The following is a 24,558-nucleotide window of genomic DNA, read 5'->3' as shown; positions in this document are numbered from 1 at the left end:
GAAGGTGATAACTGAAGTCAGGTGAGGGGAAAGGTGGGTAGGTGGGTGGGAGATGGGAGATGAAATGAGAAGGTGAAAGATGATGGGTGGAAAGGTAAAGAGCAAAAGAAATCAGACAGCAGAGGAGAGTGGACCAAGGGAGAAAGGGAAGGAGGAGGGGCACCAGAGGGAGGTGAAGAGAAGGGGAGAAGAGGGGAGCTAGAATAAGGAATGGAAAAAAATGTGAGGGGAAGGGAGGAGAAATTACCAGAAGTTAGAGAAATCATGTTCATGCTGTCAGGTTGGAGGCTACTCGGGCAGAATATGAGGTGTTGCTCCTCCAACCTGAGAACAGCCTCATCATGGCAGTAGAAGAGGCCATGGACTGACATGTCAGAATGGGAATGGGGAATAGAATTAAAATGGTTGGTCACTGGGAAATCCTGCCTGTAATGATGGAGTGAAGGTGCTCAACAAATCTATGTTGTGTCTCACTGATGTACAGGCTGCTGCACTGGGAGCAAAGTAGATTTTTTTTTAATCTAGTAGTTTCCAAGTCACAAATACTAAATAATTAAAATTCCAATTAACAGGATTTAAATTCCCTGGCTGCCATGGAGGGTGTGTGGGTGGTGAGATAAAAATCTCAGTTGATAATTTGGATATTACTATTAAGATCAAATCTTAGTTTCTATCTAAGAGACATTTAGATAGGCATATGAATGTGAGGGAAATGGAAGAATATGGACACTGTGTAGGCAGAAGGGATTAGTTTAGTTGGTCATTTGATTACTAATTCAATTGGTTCAGCACAACACTGTGGGCCGAAAGGCCTGTTCCTGTGTTATACTGTTCTGTGTTCTACTACCGTACTGTTCCGTACCGTGTTGCCGGTGGTACAGCCACCCAAGGAGGACGGCATCAGAGGCGGTGTGCAGTCCAACAAATGGTGCAAGTGATTTTCTTGGACGTTTTTCTTGCAATCACAAGACCCTGTTGGGCATTGGTAATGTAGAATATTGCAAGCCTGGTTCACTGGTGAGACCGATGGCGGGGGAGCTATGTAGCCTCAGTTGTTGCACAGACTTGGCCCTCATGCTGCTGAGCCCTCTGTTGCAGCCACCCAGGGGAGGAAACGCCAGTGGTGATGTGGCGCGGCGTGTCCCTTCCATTGGTGCTGCCTCCAGCGTTCGCTTGGTGGAAGACAAGCTGGATTGCATTCATCTGCAGCTACACTCCTGCATGAAGAACTTGCTGCGTACTTGTTCTTGCACAAGAGTGGCTCCAGAACAACAACCTTCTACAGGCCATGACACTCAGGGACTTGGGCTATATATTTTTGTCTGACTGTATGTTTACTGCTATCTTATATGTGCTAAATATGCCTTGTACTCGTATGCAATTGTGTCTTGTGCCTTGGCCCCGGGGGAACACTTTTTGGCTGTATTTACGTGTATGGTTGAATGACAATTAAACTTAAACTTGAAATTGAACTTGAGCTGTATGTTCTACCACCACCGACAAGCAACTACTTGCTAACACTACGCAATTAAACATGGCTTCTGGCTCCAACAAGTTCTCATGCACAAAGCTTGAGAGTGCTTTAAAAACACATATATTCAATTTAAAACTGAAATGACGTATTTGAAATTAGTGGCAAAAGAGTGCTAAGTTCTCAGAATTAGATGCCTTCCTTGCTCTGACCACACAGAATGTGGTGACTTTGTGGACCACAGAATAAACTTACCCCCTATCAGGTAGGCCACCAGTACCTTAGGACGATTTAACATAAAATCTCCTCTGTCATTTGTTTAATCAAATGCCTATTAATCATCTTTGACTTTATGCCCAGCTTCCCTTAACTCCTAATGCCTTTTCATGTCAATATGCTCTTATTTTGACATATAGATATAGTAAAAACACAATTGGTTTGTGTACCATCTCAGATGGACTGGAACCTCATGGGATACAAAAGCATCAGAAAAGAGTACAAGAGTAAAACAATGTAAATAAACATTTCAAAAATTTACACAACTACCCCTAACTTCACAAAGTCACCTCAGTCAATATCATAAAGTCATAAAAGGATAGAGCACAGAAACAGACCAACACTGAGACCTTACAGCCAATTTACATTCCTCTCATTCTCCTTATTATCCAATCAACCCTCCAGATTCTATCATGGACCAACACGCTACGGGCAATTGACAACAGCCAACTAAACTACTGCTGGTAGAAGGAAGTTGAAGCACCCGGATGAAACCCACACAGTCAGAGGCAGAACATGCAAACTCCCCAGAGACAGAAATGAAGGTCGGGGGGTTGGGGGCAGAGGTCATACCAGGTACTCATCACTGCTACGCTCTCAGCAAAGCACCAAACCCGATGTGCATGACTCACCTTGGTCCCAAGTCTATGAATGCATTCCAAACAAGGCATTAGTACGTCTTTGATGCATTATTTGTTACTTTAGGCTTTTTGCAAATTCTAATTTATCCACCAAAAAACAATGGTAACCTGTGACCTCCAAGCGTGTTCAAGCTATTCCAAGTTAGCTCCATCATAAACAAAAGAATGAGGAAATGGGATCAATCAGCCAGAAAGGCTCCATCTTTAAGATTAACCCTCCCACTGCATTTCATTGGTTCTCTCAAACTATGTCGTGTTTAAATTTAGAAAAAATTGTAAGTGTCATTTATGATCCTTCTATTAAATTTGAAAAGACTTGGAGGCCATTTATTCAACACTTCCATACGATGTAATTTGACCTTTTCCAAACCTATTCTATTACTTTCAAATATATGGAGAGAGGAGCGGAATTAATGACACTAATGGTCCTATTTGAAGTAACACAACAGCCCATGTCTTTTTCTTTTCTTTAGTTTAGTTGATCAGTATTGTTTAGATTAGTTTTCTTTTTGGGGTATTTTGTTTTTTTTTTCTTTTTTCATGCTACTTCTGCTTTTTTTTTAATATTGTATTCATATTCTGTAAGATTTTGGGAGATTTAATATCTGTGTGTTAATTGAGTTTATATTTATATATGCTAATTATTAACAATATAATCCCAATAGCTTTGTATTAATACTATGTTATGTTTAACATTTTGACATTAATAAAAAGATTGGAAAAGGAAAAGAAGGCTGGTAGCAGGGACCCATTCACCAAAGTGAGTGCCAGCAGTTACTGCAAGACAACTAAGTTTATGGGACTGTTGCAGCAGTTACTGTGGCAAATGTTGACAGGATTTGAGTCAATATGGCCCTTGGTACATAGACATCGAGGCAGAGGAGTTCCAAGGCCCGTCCAACTAACCTGGGTGCCAGGGTGTATCACTCTAAGTGCCGAGCCGGTTTTGAGAGGTCGAGAATGGTTTCTTTGGTAGCGAAATCTAGGCCCAAAGCCAATCACTGGGTGACGTGTTCTAGGCCCAGAGTGATTAACCGCAGCGGGGCCCTGAGTTCTAATGCGAGGCACGATCCGCTATTTGGACAATTTAAATGCCAGCCCAGATAGACTGGAAAGGCAGGGTGCCTAGAGTCAGGCGAGGTTTGATCGCTCTGGATGCCGAGCCAATTTGGAGAGGTCGAGAACACCTTCTTCAGCAGCAAAATCTAGGCCCGATGCGATTCGCCGTAGTGGAGCCTGGGTCCTAATGCGAGGTACAATCCACTGTTCAGACGATTTAAGCGCTGGCCCAGATAGTCTGGAAACTCCTCTCTCTGCTATGCCAAGGCTGTGAGACTGCTCCCCAGCTGCTCTGCTTCATGTTTACAAACTTTGCGACCATTTGTCCCACTAATAAGATGACTTGAATTCCGAGGCTTTGGACCTACTCTGGGCAGCTGTAGGAATTAGGATCTAAGGACTCAATCTGATTCAGAATGCTGTTGTTGTGCTCGCTCCTACTGTTGGCATGATTTGTTTTATGTTTTTTCCCTCTTCCTCTACGCATTAGGGTTTTTAAAAAAAATTGGGTCATTTGTGACTGCCTGTAAGCAAACTAATCAAGGTTTGAGAAAAAAAAATATAGTTTGAATCTTTGGATCTTTGAAATGCTGATTTCCTCTCCCAATGAATATTACAAAGCATGCAAGAACTTGAACCTGTCTACCTGCTTCAAACTAGGTGTACATTCTGATGAAATACTGGGTCAGGATGGACAGTGCTGAATCAGGCAGCATCCTGGGAGAATCTCTTCATGGGTGCTGCCTGGCTTAATGAGTATTTCTAGCATTCTCGATTTCAAGATGTATAAAGATTGTAAAGATGTACAAGTATCACCTTTCTCTCTGCGTGTCACAGCAGGTCCATCAGGAGGAAAAAATGTCAATTGATGTTAGATTCATATTGGCTGCAGTTGATTAGGTTTAATTTCAAGTAGACTTCTGATTCTAACTTGTTGGAATTATGCGCCCCCTAGTGTGTGCCATTAACTGCAGCTGCTCCCACACAACAAAGAAACAAGTACTGTACCTGTCCCTACATGGTGGCGAGGCACTTTGGGTTAATTAGATTGACAAGGTAGTAGAAGAATATGTTAATAAGGCATGGCAAAGGGAGGCAGAACAAGAATTCTGTTAATACAATAAAAGCTCTTTATTTTGTATATGAATAGATAATAGACAGACAAGTAGACTGGTTTTCTCCATCAAGGAACATGCCTCTAGTACTAAGGGAAGTGTTAAAGCCAGGAGAGCAAGTCTAAGTGGTAAAATGTGACAGTTCATGTCTTTGTCCCTAGTATATCGCGGCCTTTCCCCATCACCAAAATAAATTATCCATACGTATAGGACTACAGTGTTTTTAACAATTAGCACTGCCACAGAGAGGACAGGTGAAGCTTGCTGAGTAATACTGTGCTCAGAGTGTGGGTGTCATCGGGAAAGCAACGACTTTACTGTCCACCTTTAAAAGGCAAAATCAGAATCAGGTTTATTATCACTGACATACATTGTCAAATTTGTTGTTTTGTGGCAGCAGTACAGTGCAATATATAAAATATACAATAAATAAGAAATATGTACATTTTAAAAATTACATAAGCAGTGCAAAGATAGTGAGATAGTGTTCATGGGTTTGGTCATTGTCCGATCATAAATCCGATGGTAGAGGGGAAGAAGTTGTTCCTAAAATGTTGAGTGTGTGCCTTCAGACTCCTGTACTTCCTCCCTGATGAGAAGAGGGCATGTCCTGGGTAGTGAGGGACTTTAATGATGGATGCTGCCTTTTTGAAACATCATCTTTTGAAGATGTCCTTGATGGTGGGGACAGTCTCAATAATAAAGGAAAGCACAGGCGTACTTCCATGGTTCATTCAGCAAGAGTGCACAATGAGATAACCGAGTCTGCTCTGACATTTCATCATGGCTGACACATTTCCCTCTCAGCCCCAATCTCCTGCCTTCAGCTCGTATCCCATCATGCCCTGAGTAATCAGGAATCTATCAACCTCTAGCTTAAATATACCCAATGACTCAGCCTCCACAGCTGTCTGTAGCGAAGGATTCCACTAAATCACTACTCTCTGGTTAAAGAAATTCCTCATCATTCTAAATGGGTGGCCCTCTATTCTGAGGCTGAGACGCCTACACCACAGGAAACAGCCTCTTCACAATCACTCTGTCGAGGCCTTTCAACATTTGATAGGTTTCAATGCGATTCCCCCTTCCCCCATTGTTCTCAATTCCATCGAGTACAGGCCAAGAGCCATCAAATGCTCCTCAAACTCGCCTTTCATGAATCATTCTTGTGAACTTCCTTTGAACTCTCTCCAATGTCAGTATGTCCTTTCTTAGATAAGGGCCCAAAATTGCTCACAACACTCCATGTGAGGCACCACTAGTGTCTTATAAAGCCTCAACATTACATCCTTGCTTTTATATTCTAGACTTTTCAAAATGAATGCTAACATTGCATTTGCCTTCCTCACCATCAACTCAAAGCTGCAAATGAACTTTTAGGTAATCCTGCATGAGGGCCCCCAAATCCCTTTGCAGCTCACATTTTTGAATTCTCTCTCCATTTACAAAATAGTCTACACTTTTATTCCTTCTACCAAAGTGCATGACTGTGCACTTCCTGACACTGTATTTCACCCGCCACTTCTTTGCCCATTCTCCTAATCTGTCTAAGTCCTTCTGTAGCCTCACTGCCTCAACTACCTGCCCCTCCACCCACCTTCATATCGCCCACAAACTTGGCCACAAAGCCATCAATTCTGTCATCCAAATCATTGACATATAATATAAAAAGCGGTACCAACACAGAACCTTGTGGAACACCACTAGTCACTGGCAGCTAACCAGAAAAGACTCCCTTTACTCCCACTCTGCATCCTTCCAAACAACCAATACTCTATCCATGCTAGTATCTTCCCTATAATACCATAGACTCTTAACTTATTAAGCAGCTTCATGTGTGACACCTTATCAAAGGTCTTCTGAAAATCCAAGTACACAACATCCACTGATTCTGCTTTGTCTATCCTGCTTGTTATTTCTTCAAAGAATTCCAACAGATTTGTCAGGCAAGGTTTTCCCTTAAGGAAATCATGCTGATTTTGTCCTATTTTATCATGTGCCTCCAACATCTTCCCAACCACTGAGGTCAGACTAACTGGCCTGTAATTTCCTTTCTTCTGTCTCTCTCCCTATTTGAAGAGTGGAGTAATATTTGCAATTTTCCAGTCCTCCAGTAGATAACCTAAGGGCAGATAATTTAAGGGAATGTATTCTGTTGGAAACTGAAACAAAGGAGGGTCAAACTAGACGAGCCCCATCGACTCTTTATCATGACAAACATATTGGAGGTCACCAAGAGAGTTCTATTGGCAACATACAGTGGTGTAGAAAGCTTGTGAACCCTGTAGAATTTTCTCTCTTTCTGCATATATAAATATATAAACCTGAAATGTGATCAGATCTTCAGGCAAGTCCTAAAACTAAATAAAGACACAAAACAAAACATTATACTTGTTCATTAACTTATTGAGAAAAATTATCTAATATTACATGTACTTGGAAAAAGCATCTGAACCTTTGCTTTCAGTAACTGGTGTGCCCCTCTTGTACAGCAATAACTTCAACCAAACATTTCTGGTATCCTGCACATCAGCTTGGATTAATTTGAGGCCATTCTTCCTTATAAAACTGCTTCAACTCTGGGAGGTTGATGGGCTTCCTTGCCTGAACTGCTTGCTTCAGGTCCTTCCACAACATTTCTATACGGTTCCAAAACACAAATTTTCTTCTTTTTTAAACCATTCTGCTGTTGATTTACTCTTGTCTTCCAGATCATGGTTTTGTTGCATTATCCAACTTCTATTAAGCTTCAGGTGACAGAGAGCTACTCTGACATTCTATTGTAAAATGTCTTAACACAATTTTGAATTCATTGTTCCCTCAATGATTACAAGCTGTCCAGGCCCTGAGGCAGCAAAGCAGGCCCAAACCATGATGCTCCTTTCACCATAATTCACAGTCGGGATGAGGTTTTGGTGTTGGTGCGCAGAGCCCTTTTTTCTCTAAGCATTTCTGCCAAAAAGTTGAACTTTTGTGCCACCTGTCCACAGGACACTGTCCCAAAAGCGTTATAGAACACCCAGGCGGTCTTTTGCAAACTTGAGACATGCAGCAACATTTTTTTTTGGAGAGCAGTGGTATCCACCATGGTGTCCTTCCATGAACACCACTTTTGTTCATTTTTCTTCTTATAATGGACAAATGAATAGAAATTTCTACAGTTCTTTTGCTGCTACCCTTGGGTTCCTTTTCACCTCCTTCAGCATTGCATGTTGTGCTCTTGGTGTGATCTTTGCAGGATGCCCACTCCTAGGGAGAGTAGCAACAGTACTGAGTTTCCTCCATTTGTAGACAATTCCTCTTACTGTGGGTTGATAGACACCCAGGTCTTAGAAAATGCTTTTGTAGCCTTTTCCAGCTTCATGAATCTCAACAATTCTTCTACTGAAAATCATTTTGAGCAAGGCATGGTGCACATAAACAGGTCCTGCTTGAGAAGAGCAGGCTCTGTCAGTAACCTGACTTGGTGTGTCTTTTTTTTTTAAATACAGCAAGGCATTTCTTCAACCCACACCTCCAATCTCACCTCATTGATTGGAACACCTGACTCCAAATAGCTTTGTAGAAGGTATTACCCCAGAGGTTCATATACTTTTTCCAACAAATACATGTAATATTGGATAATTTTTCTCAATAAATAAAAGAACAAGTATAATACTTTTTGTGTTATTTATTTAATTAGGTTCTCTTTATCTAGATTTAGGACCTGCATGAAGATCCGATCACATATTTATGCAGAACTAGAGAAAATTCTACAGGGCTCACAAACTTTCTAGCACCACTGTAAACCTCTGCAAGTAGCCTTAAAGCAAGAGTACCTTAACCAAACTGGTACAAACAAGCCATCTGCAGATATGAAATGCTGAAAATCTGACATAATGACAGAAAATGTTTCAGTCAAGTAGTAGCTCAGGCAGCATCTACTCAGTAAGTCTTCCTTTTACATTTTGAAGTAAAAAAGGAACTTCCAGAAATTGAAAATAACATTTGCAAAAACTATTTGAAAAAGTGCTTAAGAACAGTTTAAAAAGATTGAAACATTCCATTTGAAAAAGTTCAACTTACCAGATATCGATAATAATGAATTGTTCATCACGTACAACCATGTGCACCTTCTCTGTACAAGCTAGAATGAAAATACAAGCTCTTTGAAATAACAGATTACATAATTTAGAGATTAAAATGAGTAAAATATGCTTCCTTATAACTCCACCGTGCATAATCCCAAGGAGGCGGCTAGCAACTCTATCCCATAAAAGCCTAGAGCTACAGAAACTCCCTGGGAGAGAAAGGATCTGCACGTCAGCAGGTTATGCCCCAGTAGAGGTGATGGGTTTAAGAAGAAGATACTTCATTCCGCCACCACTTCACACAGTAAAAAAAAACACCAATTCCTTTTTCAACTTTATTGTAGTAAACAAATTGAATGCTTAAGTAATTTAATTTGAAGACAAATTGTTTACCTGTTCCATTGATGTCTCATGCAATTCATTGAGGTTTAAAGTATAAATGCCTTCTTCAGCACCAAATATTAGATACTGATCTGCAAATGGAAAAAAATAAATGCATAGATGTAGAAAACAAAAGAAAGAATTGCACTCTTTATTTCTGAAAATGGTAAGTACCTCTTGTATCTGGATTAATCCATGATGTTGCACAGTGGATTTTCAGAGGGCAGCCATTAAAAACCTTAGAGAAACATGCACCCATCTGAAAAAGATTATTCCCATTTTATTTAAAATGTCTTACAAAATCCATTTACAGTAATGTTTTATTTGCAAATACATTAGGATACTACACCAGACATTTTCTTTCATAACTGTATTGTGATTGTTTGGCTCCTACACAACTTGGTAATTAATTCACTTCTCCAAGGAATACTTCACAGTATTTGCTCTTTTCCCCTGCCATTATCATTCTAAGCATTTCACAAGTAAACAAAAAGATAGGTAATGCATAACTTCCTGAAACAGCAATCACAATGTTTTAATTTCGCAATTAGTAAGCCCTGGAAAAGGTACAGGAAAAATATGTTTAAACTGCAGCCACAGCAAAATTCCATCACTATTAGTATTTAATTCTCATCCACCATGCTACGTCCATGTATTATGTCATGTTATTTGTTAAATAAACCAATTCTGTATTTCGATTCCTCTAGCACCTAATTCCAACTTTTACCTTGTTCTGCAAACTTATTTCTTTATGTGGTATTACTACCTAAAAAAATCAGAACAAAATAATATGAACTATATTCCAGGCTTGTAGAATGAATTTCAATTACAATTTATTTTATTTATAAATGCCATGCATTTTGATAATGCCTGTACTCTTCAAATGAGTGTGGTCTTGGAGTGAGGCTGCCACCATATGCCACTCCATTATCATCTCATATAATCAGAATCCAATTAGTTATCACTTATGACATGTGACACAAAATTTGTTGTTTTGTAGCAGCACAGTGTAATGCATTTTATATATATGTACAGTGCTGTGGAAAAGTCTTGGGCACCCTAGATTTTTTAATATAAATTTTATTTTAGATGTTTTTTTTTGTCTTCAGTATTAGTGTGTCAATAGAAAAGTGCAAATTCTAGATTTCCAAATACTTATTTTCCAAAAAATTAAATCATACAGAAATTTTTTTGTATTTCATTAAGGAAAGTAACATATTAAGTAATGCACCACTTTTCAAATAAAAACTTGATTACTTTGTAGTTATATAGCCCAGTGCATGATTAAACAAAGATACAAAAAGGATGCTAATGATCAATGACATAATGAGTTGAATGAACTAAACAGATTAACTGAAACAGAAATGGGTGTAGAATGAGGGGCAACCTCATTGAAACCTATCGAATCGCGAAAGACCTTTGATAGAATGGATGTGGAGAGGATGTTTCCTATGGTGGGATAGTCTAAAACTAGAGGACACAATCTCAGAAGAGGAATGTCCCTTTTGGACAGAAATGAACAGGAATTTCTTTAGCCAGAGAGTGACGCTGTTGAATTCTTTGCCACAGGGATCTGTGGGGACCAGGTCTTTATGTAATTTTAAGGTAGAGGTTGATAGATTCTTGATTGGTCAGGGCATGAAGAGATACGGGGAGAAGGCAGGAGATTGGGGCTGAGAGGAAAATTGTATCAGGCATGATGAAATGACAGAGCAGACTTGATGGGCCAAATGGCCTAATTCTGCTCCTATATCTTATGGTCTTATAAATCAAACTGGGTGAAAGACAACCAAACTGAAGGTGAGGGTGTGGAAGATGTGACAGTTTAACCTTCAAATCATCAATTCTTACACCTTGGCAAGAGTGAGCATAGGAACAAGACACCAGGTGGTCATCCTGCTTCAACAAGGTCTCTCCCAAGCAGAAATTTCGTGGCAGACAGGAGTTTCAAGATGTGCTATACAAGTTCTTCTGAAGAAACACAAAGAAACTGGCAAGGTTGAGAACCAGAAATGCAGTGATCAGCCACAGAAACTGAGTGCAGCAATCGAGAGGGACATCAAACTCACGTCTGTTCTAAATCAAAAATAGTCCAACACTGCTCTAAGCTCTGAACTAACAGAAACCACTGGAAGCCATGTACACCTCTCTACAGTCTGGGGAATTCTTGTCAGAACTGCTTTTCATGGAAGAATTGCTGATAAAAATCCTTTCATCCAAAGTGGAAATAAAGCCTAGAGATTCACCTACGCACAAAAACACAAAGTCTGGGGGGGCTGAACAATGGTAGCCAGTACTTTGGACTGACAAGTCAAATTTTGAAATTTCTGGCTGAAGTAGGAGGCCAGTTGTTGGTAGAAGACCTGGAGAGCACTACATGGATGAGAGTCTGTAGCCAACAAAGAAGCATGGCAGAGGTTCCCTGCAGGTTGGTGCTGCATTTCTGTAAATTGAGTTGGTGATCTAGTCAAGATTAGTGGAATCCTCAATGCCATGCAGATTCTCATCCATCATGCAATACCATCAGGGAGGAGTCTGATCGGTTTCAACTTCATTCTGCAGCAGGACAATGACTCTAAACACATGGACAAGGTCATAAAGAACTATCTTTAGTGGAAAAAACAAGGAGTTCTGCAACAGATGGTATGGCCCCCACAGATCTCAACATCACTGAGGCTGTTTGGGATTACCTGGAGACACAGAAGCAGCAAGCGAGGAAGCCAAAGTCTGCAGAAGAACTGTGGCAAGTTTTCCAAGGTGCTTGGAACAACCTACCAGCTGAATTTTTTGATATTTAGAAACTTCTCTTCTCATTATTTTTGAAAACATCTTCAATTTACAGAATTTTTTTTTACATGTGCCTAAAACCTTTTCACAGTACTGTGTATATGTATGTATATGTGTATATGTACGTGTGCGTGTGTGTATACACACACACCTGTATACCGTAAATTAAATTAGAGCAAGAAAAGGCAAAATCACTGAGGAAGTATTCATGGGTTCATTGTCCATTCAGAAATCTGACAATGGAAGGGAAGAAGCTGTTCCTAAAACATTGAAGGTGACTCTTCAGACTACTGTACCTCCTCCTTGGTGGTAGTAATGAGGAGAGGGCATGTTCTGTGTGGTGGGTATCCTTAATGATGGATGTCCTCAGTGCTGCCCATTATGGAGCAAAAATTCTTAAAAATTAAACAAATAATGCAATAAGAGGGGACAATGAGATAGTGCTCATGGACCATTTAGAAATTTGATGACAGAGGGGAAGAAGCTGCTTCTAAGTCATTGAGTATGTCTCTTCTTCTAATATCTACCAAGGAAATTTTCAAGGACTTCTAGTTTCCATTCCAATTATTTTATTTGTGCTATAGAAACACATATTTCTTATGTACATAAATGGCATTACTAAATTCAGTACTGAAATGAATTCACAGTCCTTGTTGCAAGCGAATTCCAATACCCTCAAAGCAAAATAACTGCTTAATATCTCCCTTGGGCTCTAAGAATGGATGGAACTCATTTTAATCTGATTCAGAAAAAAATTACAACTATTACCTTCTCACTTCAGGTCTAGATTAAATCTCTGCAAGAAAATTTGTTAAAGTGGGCTTCCAATGAATAGCAGGTAAGTCGGGGAAGTGTTAAATCTCAGGAAAAGCATTTTCAGAACATTGTGTTCCAGGCCACATCAAGTTCATGCTGGCTCCTTGTAGAGGAATCTATCTGAGCCACTGCTGGTCATGACAGTAAATTATGTTGATTGACAGGGACACAGGATGAATCCACTTGAGTTCTTTGGTCTCAGGTTTCACCATAGTGGGACATGCCAGTTAGACAACCTTTCAAAGTAAATTTATTATCAAAGTACATATATATCACCATATACAACCCTGAGGTTCATTTTCTGTGGGCATTCACAGTAAATCCAAGAAACACAACAAAATCAATGAAAGACCAAACTCAAACAATGTGCAAATACAAAAGGAAAATAAATAAATAAGCAATAATTATCAAAAACATGAGATTGAGTGCTTGAAGGTGAGTCCATAGTTTGTGGGAACAGTTCAGCAATGGGGCAATTGAAATTGAGTGAAGTTATTTCCTTTATTCAAGAGCCTTATGGTTGAGGCACACTAACTGTTCCTAACATGGTGGTGTGGGACCTGAGGCTCCTGTACCTTCTTCCTGATGGCAGAAGCAAGAAGAGAGCATGGCTTGGATTGTGGAGGTCCTTGATGATGGATGTTGCTTTCCTGCGTCAACACTCTGTGTAAATGTGCTCAATGGTGGGGAGGGATTTACTCGTGATAGACTGAGCCATTATCTACTACTTTTTGCAGTGTTTTCTGTACAAGGGTATTGGTGTTTTCATACAGGCTATGATGCAGCCAGTCAATATACTCTCCACCACACACCAATAGAAGTTTGTCAAAGTTTTAGATATCATGCTAAATCTTTGCAAACTTTAAGGAAGTAGAAGCACTGCTGTGCTTTCTTCGTAACAGTACTTACACGCTGGGCCCATCTGAAATAATAACACCAAGGATTTTAAAGTTGATGACCCTCTCCACCTCTGATCCCTGATAATGACTGGCTCACGAACCTCCAGTTTCCTCCTCCTAAAGTCAATAATCAGCTCCTTGGTCTTGCTGACATTGAGCGAGAGGTTTTTGTTGTGACACAAATCAGCCAGATTTTCAGTCTTCCTGCTACCTACTGATTTGTCACCACCTTTGATTTGACCAATGACAGTGGTGTCATCAGCAAACTTAAATATTGCTTTGGAGCAGTGCTTAGCCTCACAGTCATAAGTATAAAGTGAGTAGAGCAGGGGGCTAAGCACACACACTTGTGGTGCACCTGCATTGATATAGAATGTAGAATGTGGAGTAGATGTTGTTGCCAATTCGAACAGACTGGGGTCTGCAAGTGAGAAAATCAAGGATGCAATTGCACAAGGTGGCATTGGGGCCTAATTCTTGGAGCTTATTGACTACTGATTTCTTCCATCCTTTCTCCTCTTCTAACCTTACCCCTCTCCCCCAAATGCACTGCCCTCTACTCCCTCTGCACGAATCCCAACCTCACCATCAAACCTGCAGAGAAAAGGGGGTGTTGCTGTAGTGTGGCTGATTGCCTCTATTTTGCTGAGGCCAGGCGGCATCATTTACTTACCTTTTAAAACAGACCCCTTTCAGGACCATCAGGACTTTGTCCCCAACACCATCACCAACCTCATCAACTCTGGAATCTCCCATTCACAAACCTCATAGTTCCCTTACCCCACACTGCCTACTATCCAAGATCTACAAACGTGACTCTCCAGGTAGGTCCTTGTTTCTGCCTGCTCCTGTCCCACTGAATTCGAGTCCATATACCACGACACCATTTTATCCCCCTTGGTTCAGTTCCTACATCCGCAACACTTCACACGCTCTCCATCTCCTCAACAACTTTCAACTCTCTGGCCCTCATTGCCTCACTTTCACCTTGGATATACAGTCATTATACTCTTCTACCCCCCGTGAAGAAAGTCCTAAAGCTCCCCGCTTCTTTCTTGACAGCAAACCCAGTAGTTCCCTTCCACCACCACCCACCTCCATCTGGCAAAACTGGGCCTCACCTCAACAACTTTTCTTTCATCTCCTCTCACTTTCTCCAAACTCAAGATATAGCCATGGGCACCCACATGGCTCCCAACTATGGCTGCCTTTTCATTGTCTATTCACCATTCCTTCTCCTTCATTCAGGGCTCCAAACAGTCCTTCCAAGTGGGCCAATACTTCACCTGTTGGGGTCATCTACTGTATCCAGTGCTCCCAATGTGGCCAACTTCTTTGATGAGCATCTCTGCTCAATCCTCAAAAACAGAATTTCCTTTTTAATTCCTATCCCTATTCCCATTTCAACATGTCGGTCCATTGCCTCCTCTTCAGCCACAATGAGGAAGCTCTCAGGTTGAAAGATCAACACCTCATATCCAATCTATGTAGCCTCCAATCTGATGGCATGAACGTCGATATCTTCAACGTGATAATTTTCCCCTCCTCCTTTTCAATTCCTCACTCTGGCCTCTTTCCTCCTCCTCACCTGGCTTTCATTTCTTCCTGGTACTCCTCCTCCTTCCATTTCTCCCATGGCCCTCCCTCTTCTCCTAACAGACTCCTTTCTCCAGCCCCTTTCCTTTTCCACCCATATCGCCTCCCAGCTTCTTACTTTATTCCCCTCCTCCCCACCCATCTGGCTTCACCTATCACTTTCTAGCTTGTCCTTCCCCCCGCCCCATCTTCTTACTCTGGCATCTTCTCTCTTCCTTTCTGGTCCCAATGAAGGGTCTTGGCCCAAAAGGGCAAATATTTACTGATTTCTACAGTTGCTGCCTGACTTGCTGAGTTCCTCCAGTATTCTGTGTGTGTTGTTCTGGTATGAGATTCTGTTTCTGATTTTACCCCATGAGCATTGTAGCCAGGGAAAAATTTATGATTGGGATGTAAGTTACTAGCTATGGAAAAACATTAAAAACAATGAGTGGGGAAGAAGAAGAAAAACTTAATGTGGATCACATATGGTGACTTAAAACATGAATTTATTAAAATGATAGACGCTGAAACACACTGGCAAAAATAAAAAGGCTACAGCTAAGTATTTCATCTGAAATTACATTAGGTGATAGTGAAATGCAGTCCTGTGGAAAGGGCCCAGCAACACAATGATTCAGAAAGTAAAGAGTTCAGGACACAGCTTAGCACATCACTGAAACCAGCCTCCCTTCCATGGCCTCTGTCTATACTTTGATGCCTTGGTAAGGCAGCCAACATAAAGACCACATCCACCCTAAATATTGCCTCTTCTCTCCCCCAACCCTCCACCCTGCCATCAGGCAAAAGACACAGAAGCCTAAAGGCACGCACCAAAAGGCTCAAACTCTGTTTCTATCCTGCTGTTATTAGACTATTTTATGGTCCCCTAGTATGATAAAATGAATTCTTGATCTCACCATCTACCTTGTTATGGCCTTGCACCTTATCGTCTGCCTGTGCTGCACTTTCCCTGGAACAGTAAAACTTTATTCTGCATCCTTCTTCTCTTGAACTACATCAGTGCACTGCTGTGATGAAATGATTCCATATAGATGGCTTGCAAAACAAGTTTTTCACTGTCCTTCAGTACATGCGACAATTATAAACCAATTCAATTCAATAGTTCTTCAATATCTGGAAAAGCACTTTAAAGCAGTGGTGGTATGCGGTTAACCAACAAGTGCTTTTTGTCTGAGAGCACATTGCAGCAGAATTCTGAATTCCACATCGGGACTGAATTTAAATTCCATCAGTTCCCATGGTGGTGGTGGTGATGGGGGGGGGGGGGAGAAAGCATTTGAGTTCTTGCTCTCTGGATTGCTAACCATTCTTTATCTGAACTGTAGCCTGATTTCTGACAGCAGGAGAAGAAAGTAGTTTGATAGATGGGCATTATTTATTGTTTTGTTTCTAACAGTAAAATGGACTACTCCTTTACAGTAAATGAACACATCCTGTGGGTTAATTTACGTTAATCACTGTTTCTCAGATTGGCAACAACTCAGAAATCACTGGCACCACCCCAGCATCATAAAGACCAACAGGAAATAAACAGCTTTCTTTCTCTGTTTCCTTTACATTCATAAAATGTAATTTATATCTCTCTAATGTTTAACAGATATAGAAAATTAATTGGGATAATTTTAAAACTATATTTGGGAAACTATTTCTACCAACGTTATCAAAATAACAGCCAGGTTAATAACTCGCATAGTATTTAGGCAAATGAGACAAATACATGGTTACATTAAATCGGGGGTCCCAACCTTCTTTATGCCATGGACCAATACCATTAAACAATGGACGCCAGGTTGGGAGCCCATTTCCCCAGTTGTGCCACTCCATTCGCTTAAGTGTTTGCTTCACCATTGAAATACATTGAATGGGATGTATGGTCAAAGGATTTCCACACTGCATACAAGCAAACCTCTAAAAGAATTAGGTCAATGCTACAAACTACCTTACTGTGTTAAATACATCCAGCAATTCTCGTTAGTGCTGAAAATGATAATAAATGCAGAATCTCCTTTTATCAGGTTTTAGTTATTGTTAGTGATTAGAAATATAAAAATTTAATGTTTAAATTTTTAAAAGATCACCGATATTTTGTTCCCCCCCCTTCCCTTTCTCACATGGTCCACTCTCCTCTCCTTCCAGATTCCTTTTCTTCAGCACTTCCACCAATCATCTCCCAGCTTCTCACTTCACTCCCTCCACCCCCACCAATCTACCTTCCCCTTCACCTGACTTCTCCAATAACTTTCTAGCTTGTACTCCTTTCCACTCCACCACTCACCTTCTTATTCTGGCTTCTTCCCTTTCTTTTCCAGTGCTGATGAGGGTCTCAGCCCGAAAAGTCAACTGTTTACTCTATTTCATAGATGCTGCCTGACCTGCTGAGTTCCTCCAGCATTTTGTGTGTATTGCTCTCAATATTTTGTTCTCACTCTTTCTACATCTGATTGACATTCACCCACTGTAATTTATATTTGCTTTACGATGTTTGCATTAACTTCAGTTCTTCAATGTGACAAGAAATAGACAGTTGTTTTGTCTGTTCCTGAGGACTGGATAATCCCATAAAAATGTGCAACCAAAGGCAAACATCATTAAGTCCCCTGCTGCATAAAATTATGCCCCTTTCAGCCTCAAGAATCCTAATTAAAGCATTTGATAATTTTGCAATGGGCAGAGGAAAATCTCTGGCAAGTTAAATGTGAAATGTTTTCTTGGTCAAATTAAACAAACTCAACTCTGGTGCTCTTTCAGCAGTTTCAACTTGTAATGAGATACAGATCAAATCTAGATCAATTTAACAAGCCTTTCAAGCATCCAGAACCTATTCTTTCTATCATGCTTCTACCGGTGGATACTCACATGCACTTTTGGCGTTGGAGGAAGACCATTACTAATAGGTTTCTGTAAAGAAAAAAAGTAAGTACAAATCAGAACAATGAGCTACTTTCTGACAGTATGATCACACTAATCTATATTACAAAAGGGCAAGAATCTTCATATATTGCTGTTTATTGCCCTGTGCAGATGGACGGGCAACACATTACTGATGTTTGAAGGCAGCTGCATCTGACCTTCAATCAATTCACTTCAGAACTCTGTATAATGGTATTAAAGACTAGATAAATAATGCATATTTTGGGAAGTCCCTAAATGCGGATCAAATGTCACAACTGAGATTTATTTGTGAGTCTTTGGAACAGCTCAACAAAAGATGAGAGAAATAATAAAAAACTAAAACCAAAGAACTACTCAACATTGATTCAGACATGACGAAGGTGTTCATATCCGATGACCAACTTCTAAATTGGGAGAGCTGTTCCATCTTGTAGATTAGACAAGCAACAGTCCGATACAGAGTCAAACCCTGTACCTTACCTTCCAGCCAGCATCGTGGATTCTTCCCCAATAATCCATAATATTAAACTTTTAGCCAGGATAATGCCAACTTGTCATGAGTCAAGTTGAGCCTTTAAAAAGCTTCATGTAGTAAAAGTCAGATCTCATAACCTCTCAATACTATTTATTCCAAGCACTATTTGTCACAGGTACTTGTTTGTATTTTTTCATTGTTCTTCTAAACTAGGCTCCTATTATCTTCACAAATTGAGGTTCATGAGAGCCAAAGGTCATGGGTGTGAATCTCAGCCTTAACCAATCATTACTGAGCAAGTTGACGTTCCGTCGCGTTTCACAATGGGAACATTTTGCAATAACTTGGTGTGGGAAACCACAGATTCTTTACCACATTGGAAGTTGTGCACTACTCTTCCTGAGCGTGAGGGAAATCAAATGCAAATTCCAAAGGTGGAAATAAAAGTTGAAAAGAGGAGTGGAGGAGGGAAAATTGATATGTTGCTTTCAAGGAAATATCATAACACTGATCACTATGTAATGATGACCTTTGGATTATGCACTTCATTCTCTCTCTAATAAGGAAATGTAAGGGTGTATTGCAAATGTCATAGTATTATTGCAACCACCGAAAAGGGCAAGCCCTCCCATTACTGCATGCGACAAACTTTACAAAGTACTAAAATACTCACAGGAAGATCCTTCTTATCCTTCCTCGGAGGAAGCCCTGGTGGATAACTACTTCGGTTTTCATAATGCTGTTGAGGGCTGCTGTCTTTCTCCCCATTCACCTGCGTGGAGTTTACCCCATTTGCTGAACAGAGAAATACATACTTTCAATAAGCATCAACATCATATCAGAAATAGTGTCCTGATGATTGAAACACAAACATCCAAAAAATCTTCGATGATAGACTTGTGGCCAAAGTAGCAAAGGCACATTTTTGGACTGTACAGATATTTATCATCCAGCTGAAAAACAATCTCTGACGGGTTTGCAGTTTACCGTAAGGAAGGTATACAGCTGTTGAAAGAACCTTGGGGAAAAACACTTGTTGAGATTATGTCTCAACAGCCATTCATGTGCAGATGCCAAACCCAAGGATGCTGCAACTGGGGTAACGAGATCTGTGCCTTTCTATTGTTATAGCACATTTTTCCATCATCAAAGTTTCATGGCCCAGAGTGAGCAGGCAGTCAGCTACTGGGCATCAGTTCAGTAGAACATACAGCTAAACATTCTTGTTGCATGGTACACAAAGCAAGCATGCAGAAACTACAAAGCATTACTCAGGTAAGATTTGCCAAAAGCTTCTGCATAATGTAAACTGATTAAAAAGCAAAGTGCAATGACTGGAAGCAGAAGTGGCAGTGGCCTGTTCCCAATGTCAGTATCTTCAGAAATGCACAAAGTGATGAGGAACTCAGCAGGCCAGGCAGCATCTATGGAGAGATAAGGGCAGCCCATACTTTCTCCATAGATCCAGCCTGACCTGGTAACAACCTCCAGATGCCAGCATCTTTTGTGCGGTCAATATCTTCATTTCAGTAATGTCTCCAAAACAAGCTGATATAAACTTGTGCTCAACAAAATATGATAATCATAGTTGAAAGGATAAGAAAATCCAAAACTTCAAGAGACTCTAATAAAATCTGAAGGACAGGGGGAAGTGGAAACCACCACTTTAAACATGTTTTGGTTTTAAATGTTAAAAAATGCATCTGCATGGATTTATATTTATGGAACATGTCATAGAATCTTAAAAGATTGTCAGGACAATTTTCAAAATCATTTTTTTCTGTGGCTTGGAATTTAAGTTCATTTTGATTTTCTGATCATGCAGTCCTCCACTCCTAAAGGCACGGACTTTTTGCCAGCATAAGGCTGGTTATGCACAAGTCATCGTCTAATATCATCAGGCTCCATTCAGCCTTTAGTTTTGGTTCTCTAATCCATCATATTCAAATTCCTTCATTACCCCAACCTTCCATTTTTCCTGTAGGCTCACTGAGTCTACAGCGCTCCTAGAAGGGTATAATCCTCCAAATAACTATTAATTTGCACTCCACCTCAACACTGAATGCACTTTCAAAGTTGCGTCATGAAATCCCCTCCATCAATCTGCCTGCTCTACTCTCCTCCAACAGCTCCAGGAAGTTCAGCTCAAATTGTATTTGGATTTATCTGGCTACACCTCCCTGATGTTCCTCTAATACAGAGGTTCCCAACCTGGGCCCATGGACCCCCTGTATTGGTCCATGGCATAAAAATGGTTGGGAACCCCTGCTCGAATGGAAGACATTATCTGAGTTCATGTGAATACAGCCATAACCTGCAAGTCTCAATTCTGAACACTAATAAATATTAGAGGTCAAAATATCCCGACCTAGATGTACTACTATAGTCTTGGATCAAACGGAATCAAAGACCACTGTCATCAGATAAAGGGGAGCCCTGAGCACCTGCCAAGCATATACCTACAAAAGTCTGTAGCCCCAAGGGAGGAGAGAACATGCAACAAAATTTGGGCCACTGTTTTTCTAACAAATATCCGAATATTTAAATGGTTCTCAATATAAAGTTCATAGAAGATATGATTTTGCATAATTAATATTGAATGGAGAAGCATGTTGACAGTTATTTCAACATTACCAAATTATGCATCCTTTACTTATGCAAAAGGAAAAGGAACTTGATAAGATGGAAAGGATGACTGAAACTAGGCTCAAAGGTGTACATTTCAGCTGTATCTAGTTATGTTACATGAAGATGAAGAGCTGGCTTAATTCTCATTACTTTGCAGAGAGGTGGTAATTGGAAATGCCTTACTCTCACCAGCCCTATCATGTAAGTCTTCCAGCCACCTCTTGAATAGCTTAAAGGCTCCTGTATACTCCTCCGCATCACTCGAGCTCTCGTTATCCTTGTTGTCATTACCTAGGGCAGTGTTCCTGGTATAATTGCTGTTGGGAGGTAACCGGGGAGGGGGAGGTCTTGGGGGCACTTGAGTGCTCGGTCGCGCAGGACTGTCGAGAGGACATCTTTTGATTGTTCCTTGATTCTCTTCTTCAGTATAACTGCTTTCCTGTGGTATGTATATGGACTTTGGCTGAATAGAATGAAACAAAACCATTTGATTAAAGGAAGATCTTTGCAACTAAAAACAAGAACTAACAGATAGAAAATGTGCGGGTACACAACAATACACAGACGTATCGAAGTGCATGCAGAAAATACAACTGGTATGTTTGTACATTTGAGCCAACATTAAAAATTATTAATGTAACATTATCAATAAGAAATAGGATAAGGCTGACATAGAGTCCAGTTTCAAATGTGATAAGATTTTCATTCATTCAAGGCGCTAATAGATTATTTACTTATGGATTTATATCTCTCATAACTGTCTGACAGAGATAAGCAGAAAGCAATGTAAGAATGTTTGACAAATTTAATAAAAACAAGAACTTATAATTCATTTGTTTATCGCTAAGTGGAAATAATTATTTTGGTGTGCTGAAAAATACCACTAGGGGTCAGCATTGCTCATTTAGTGACTAAATTTCCATTAAATAAAGGTAACAAAAGAAGTTGCAATTCTGACAATTAAGATATTTTTACATCTCAACACTCCACAGTGTAACATACTGTGCAACATCAGTGAAAACTTGCATAAAATAAAATGACATCATTGGACATTAATCAGCAAGTTATTTAGATGTTTTGTTTTTAAAGTGTTCCCTGTCTTCCCCCTCTGTGATTTTTACAAACTATTTCTGCTTTCAATTATTTTGGAATTAAAACATCAATTCCAACTTGAATTAGACCTTTGTGCATGATCCAGACAACTTCTCGATCTTCATGGTTCAGGATCTTGCTTCAACCACCCCTGCTTTAACTCAGCATCATATCTGATCTCAGCTTTCTTTTTCACCCAATTCAAAAGCCAGTTAGCCAACAAATACAACTTTCTGCTTTTGGAACCCTGCTATGTTTGCTCTCTTTTTCTGTCCTACTGCTAGAAAAACTGTTTTTGGTTACTTTTACAACCAGCATCCCTTACCTAAAATCATATGACTTACTGATGCTCTCAATTCCTCTGTAAATACACTCAAATAATTATAACTCAAATTATTACATTTTATGAAAACTAAATTAAACTTATCTAAGTCCAATCAATGATTACAGTTGCATTAGTAACAGATAACTGTTGCAAGCTCTGCTTTCCACCAAACATAATCAAATTTGACACATTACTTTGGGTTATTTAAACTCAGATTTCAAAAAATAAAACCACAGTGAGACAAGAAAAGTTTCCAAATTGGAGAAAGGCCAATTTTATGATTATGAGGACACGCAGTCCACTTTTATTGTCATTTAGTAATGCATGCTTTAAGAAATGATAAAAATGTTTTTCCAGAATGATAACACGAAAACACATGACAAACCAACTTAAAAACAAAAACCACATAATTATAACATATAGTTACAACAGTGCAAAGCAATACAGTAATTTGATAAGAACAGATCATGGCACAGTAAAAATCTCAGAGTCTCTCCAAAGTCCCATTATCTCACGCAGACGGTAAACCTCCAGCGCCGCCAACTTGCCGATGCAGCATCCAATCACAGTCCCACTCCGAGTCCATCTGAAAAACTCCGACCCTCCGACCACCTATTCGACACCAAGCACCATCTCTGCGAGCGTTTCGACCCCGGCCCCGGCAACAGGTGATACACAAAGCCAAGGATTTGGGGCCTTCGTCTCCGGAGATTCTTGATCGAACAGTAGCAGCGACAGCAAAGCAGGCATTTCAGAAGTTAATCCAGATGTTCCTCTGCGCTTTCTCACAGCTGTCCCCATCAAATCCGGATTGTGCATGGCACCCCTAGTTACACATATCGATATTCATTCAGAATGGCTGTGCGCGCTGCGTGGCGCCGCCATCTTCTCCTCCCTCCTTTTGATGATATCAGAAAGAATCTGGCAAGTGTTTTATGGGACAGGTTGTTTTCTGGCTCAGGTGAGCTTGGTAAATGGGAGGCCTCCAGGGGACAAAGTTCATATGTCCCCTGTCAGAATAAAAGGCAAGGACAGGTTTAAGGAACCTTGGTTTTCGAGGGATACTGAGGCCCTCGTTATAAAGGAGGCGCATAGCAGGTATAGGCATCAAGGAGCAAACGAGATACTTGAGGAGTATAAGAAATGGCAAGAGAACATAGGGAGGAGGCACCAGTGGAAGTGTGGGAGAGAAAAGGGGCACAGCAAGCGCGGTGGAATCCGATCTGAGTTGGGCGCTGGCTCTCCCATTGGTGCTGCTCTCCAGTGTTCGCACTGTGGAATGACAAGGTAGATTGCATTCATCTGCGGCTGACACAGCACAAGATGAGGAACAGCTGCCTAATTGTCCTGGCAGGAACGTGGCTCCAGGACAACATTCCATGCACCATCAATCTTCAAGCCATGTCACTCAGGGATTTGTGCTAGACTTTTTTATGACTGTATGTGCTACGGCAACTACATGTGCTATGTGTGACTCTATGTACTATGTTTTGCACTTTGGCCCTGGAGGAATGACTCAATTAACCGTATACATGCGTATGATTGAATGACCATTCAACTTGAACTTGAGAGAATTCAGGAAGGCTAAAAGAAGGCATGAGGTTGCTCTAGTAGATGAGGTGAAGGACAATCCCAAGGGCTTCTACAAATATATTATGAGCAAAAGGAAAAAAATGGCCAAACTTGGCCCTCTTGAAGATCAGTGTGGTTATCTATGCATGGAGCAGAAATAGATAGGGAGATCTTAAATGGATTTCTTGCATCTGTATTTACTCAACAGATGGACAGAATCTATAGAATAGAGGGAAAACAGCAGCCAGATCAAGGACCATATGTAGATCACAGAGAAGAGGGTACTTCCTGTTTTAACACAAATTAGGGTGGATAAATCTCCAATGCCAGATAATGTGTCTCCTCAGACCTTGTGGGGGGTTAATGCAGAAATTTCAGGGGTACAGCAGAGGTACTTAAAGCGACCTTAGCCATGGGTGGGGTGCCAGAGGACCTAAGGATAGCTAATGTTCTTCCATGG

General features: G+C 40.4%; 1 protein-coding gene across 6 annotated transcripts in view; it reads right to left on the bottom strand.

Annotated features, from left to right (window-relative positions):
• Window positions 1-24,558, bottom strand: part of map4k3a (mitogen-activated protein kinase kinase kinase kinase 3a) — a 272,080-nt gene that overhangs the window by 38,660 nt on the left and 208,862 nt on the right. For all 6 annotated transcript variants that reach the window (XM_063056371.1, XM_063056372.1, XM_063056373.1 and 3 more), the window contains 6 exons: window positions 21,401-21,572; window positions 19,155-19,276; window positions 17,971-18,012; window positions 9,188-9,272; window positions 9,026-9,105; window positions 8,628-8,688 (listed from right to left, as the gene is read on the bottom strand). In XM_063056371.1, coding sequence (XP_062912441.1) covers window positions 8,628-8,688; window positions 9,026-9,105; window positions 9,188-9,272; window positions 17,971-18,012; window positions 19,155-19,276; window positions 21,401-21,572 — 562 coding nt within the window. The remainder of the gene's footprint in view (window positions 1-8,627; window positions 8,689-9,025; window positions 9,106-9,187; window positions 9,273-17,970; window positions 18,013-19,154; window positions 19,277-21,400; window positions 21,573-24,558) is intronic.

This window comes from Mobula hypostoma, chromosome 8 (assembly GCF_963921235.1).
Source record: "Mobula hypostoma chromosome 8, sMobHyp1.1, whole genome shotgun sequence".
In the NCBI taxonomy this organism is placed as follows: domain Eukaryota; kingdom Metazoa; phylum Chordata; class Chondrichthyes; order Myliobatiformes; family Myliobatidae; genus Mobula; species Mobula hypostoma.
The sequence above is the reverse complement of the archived record's forward strand: the minus strand, read 5'-3'. Positions and strand labels throughout refer to the sequence as shown.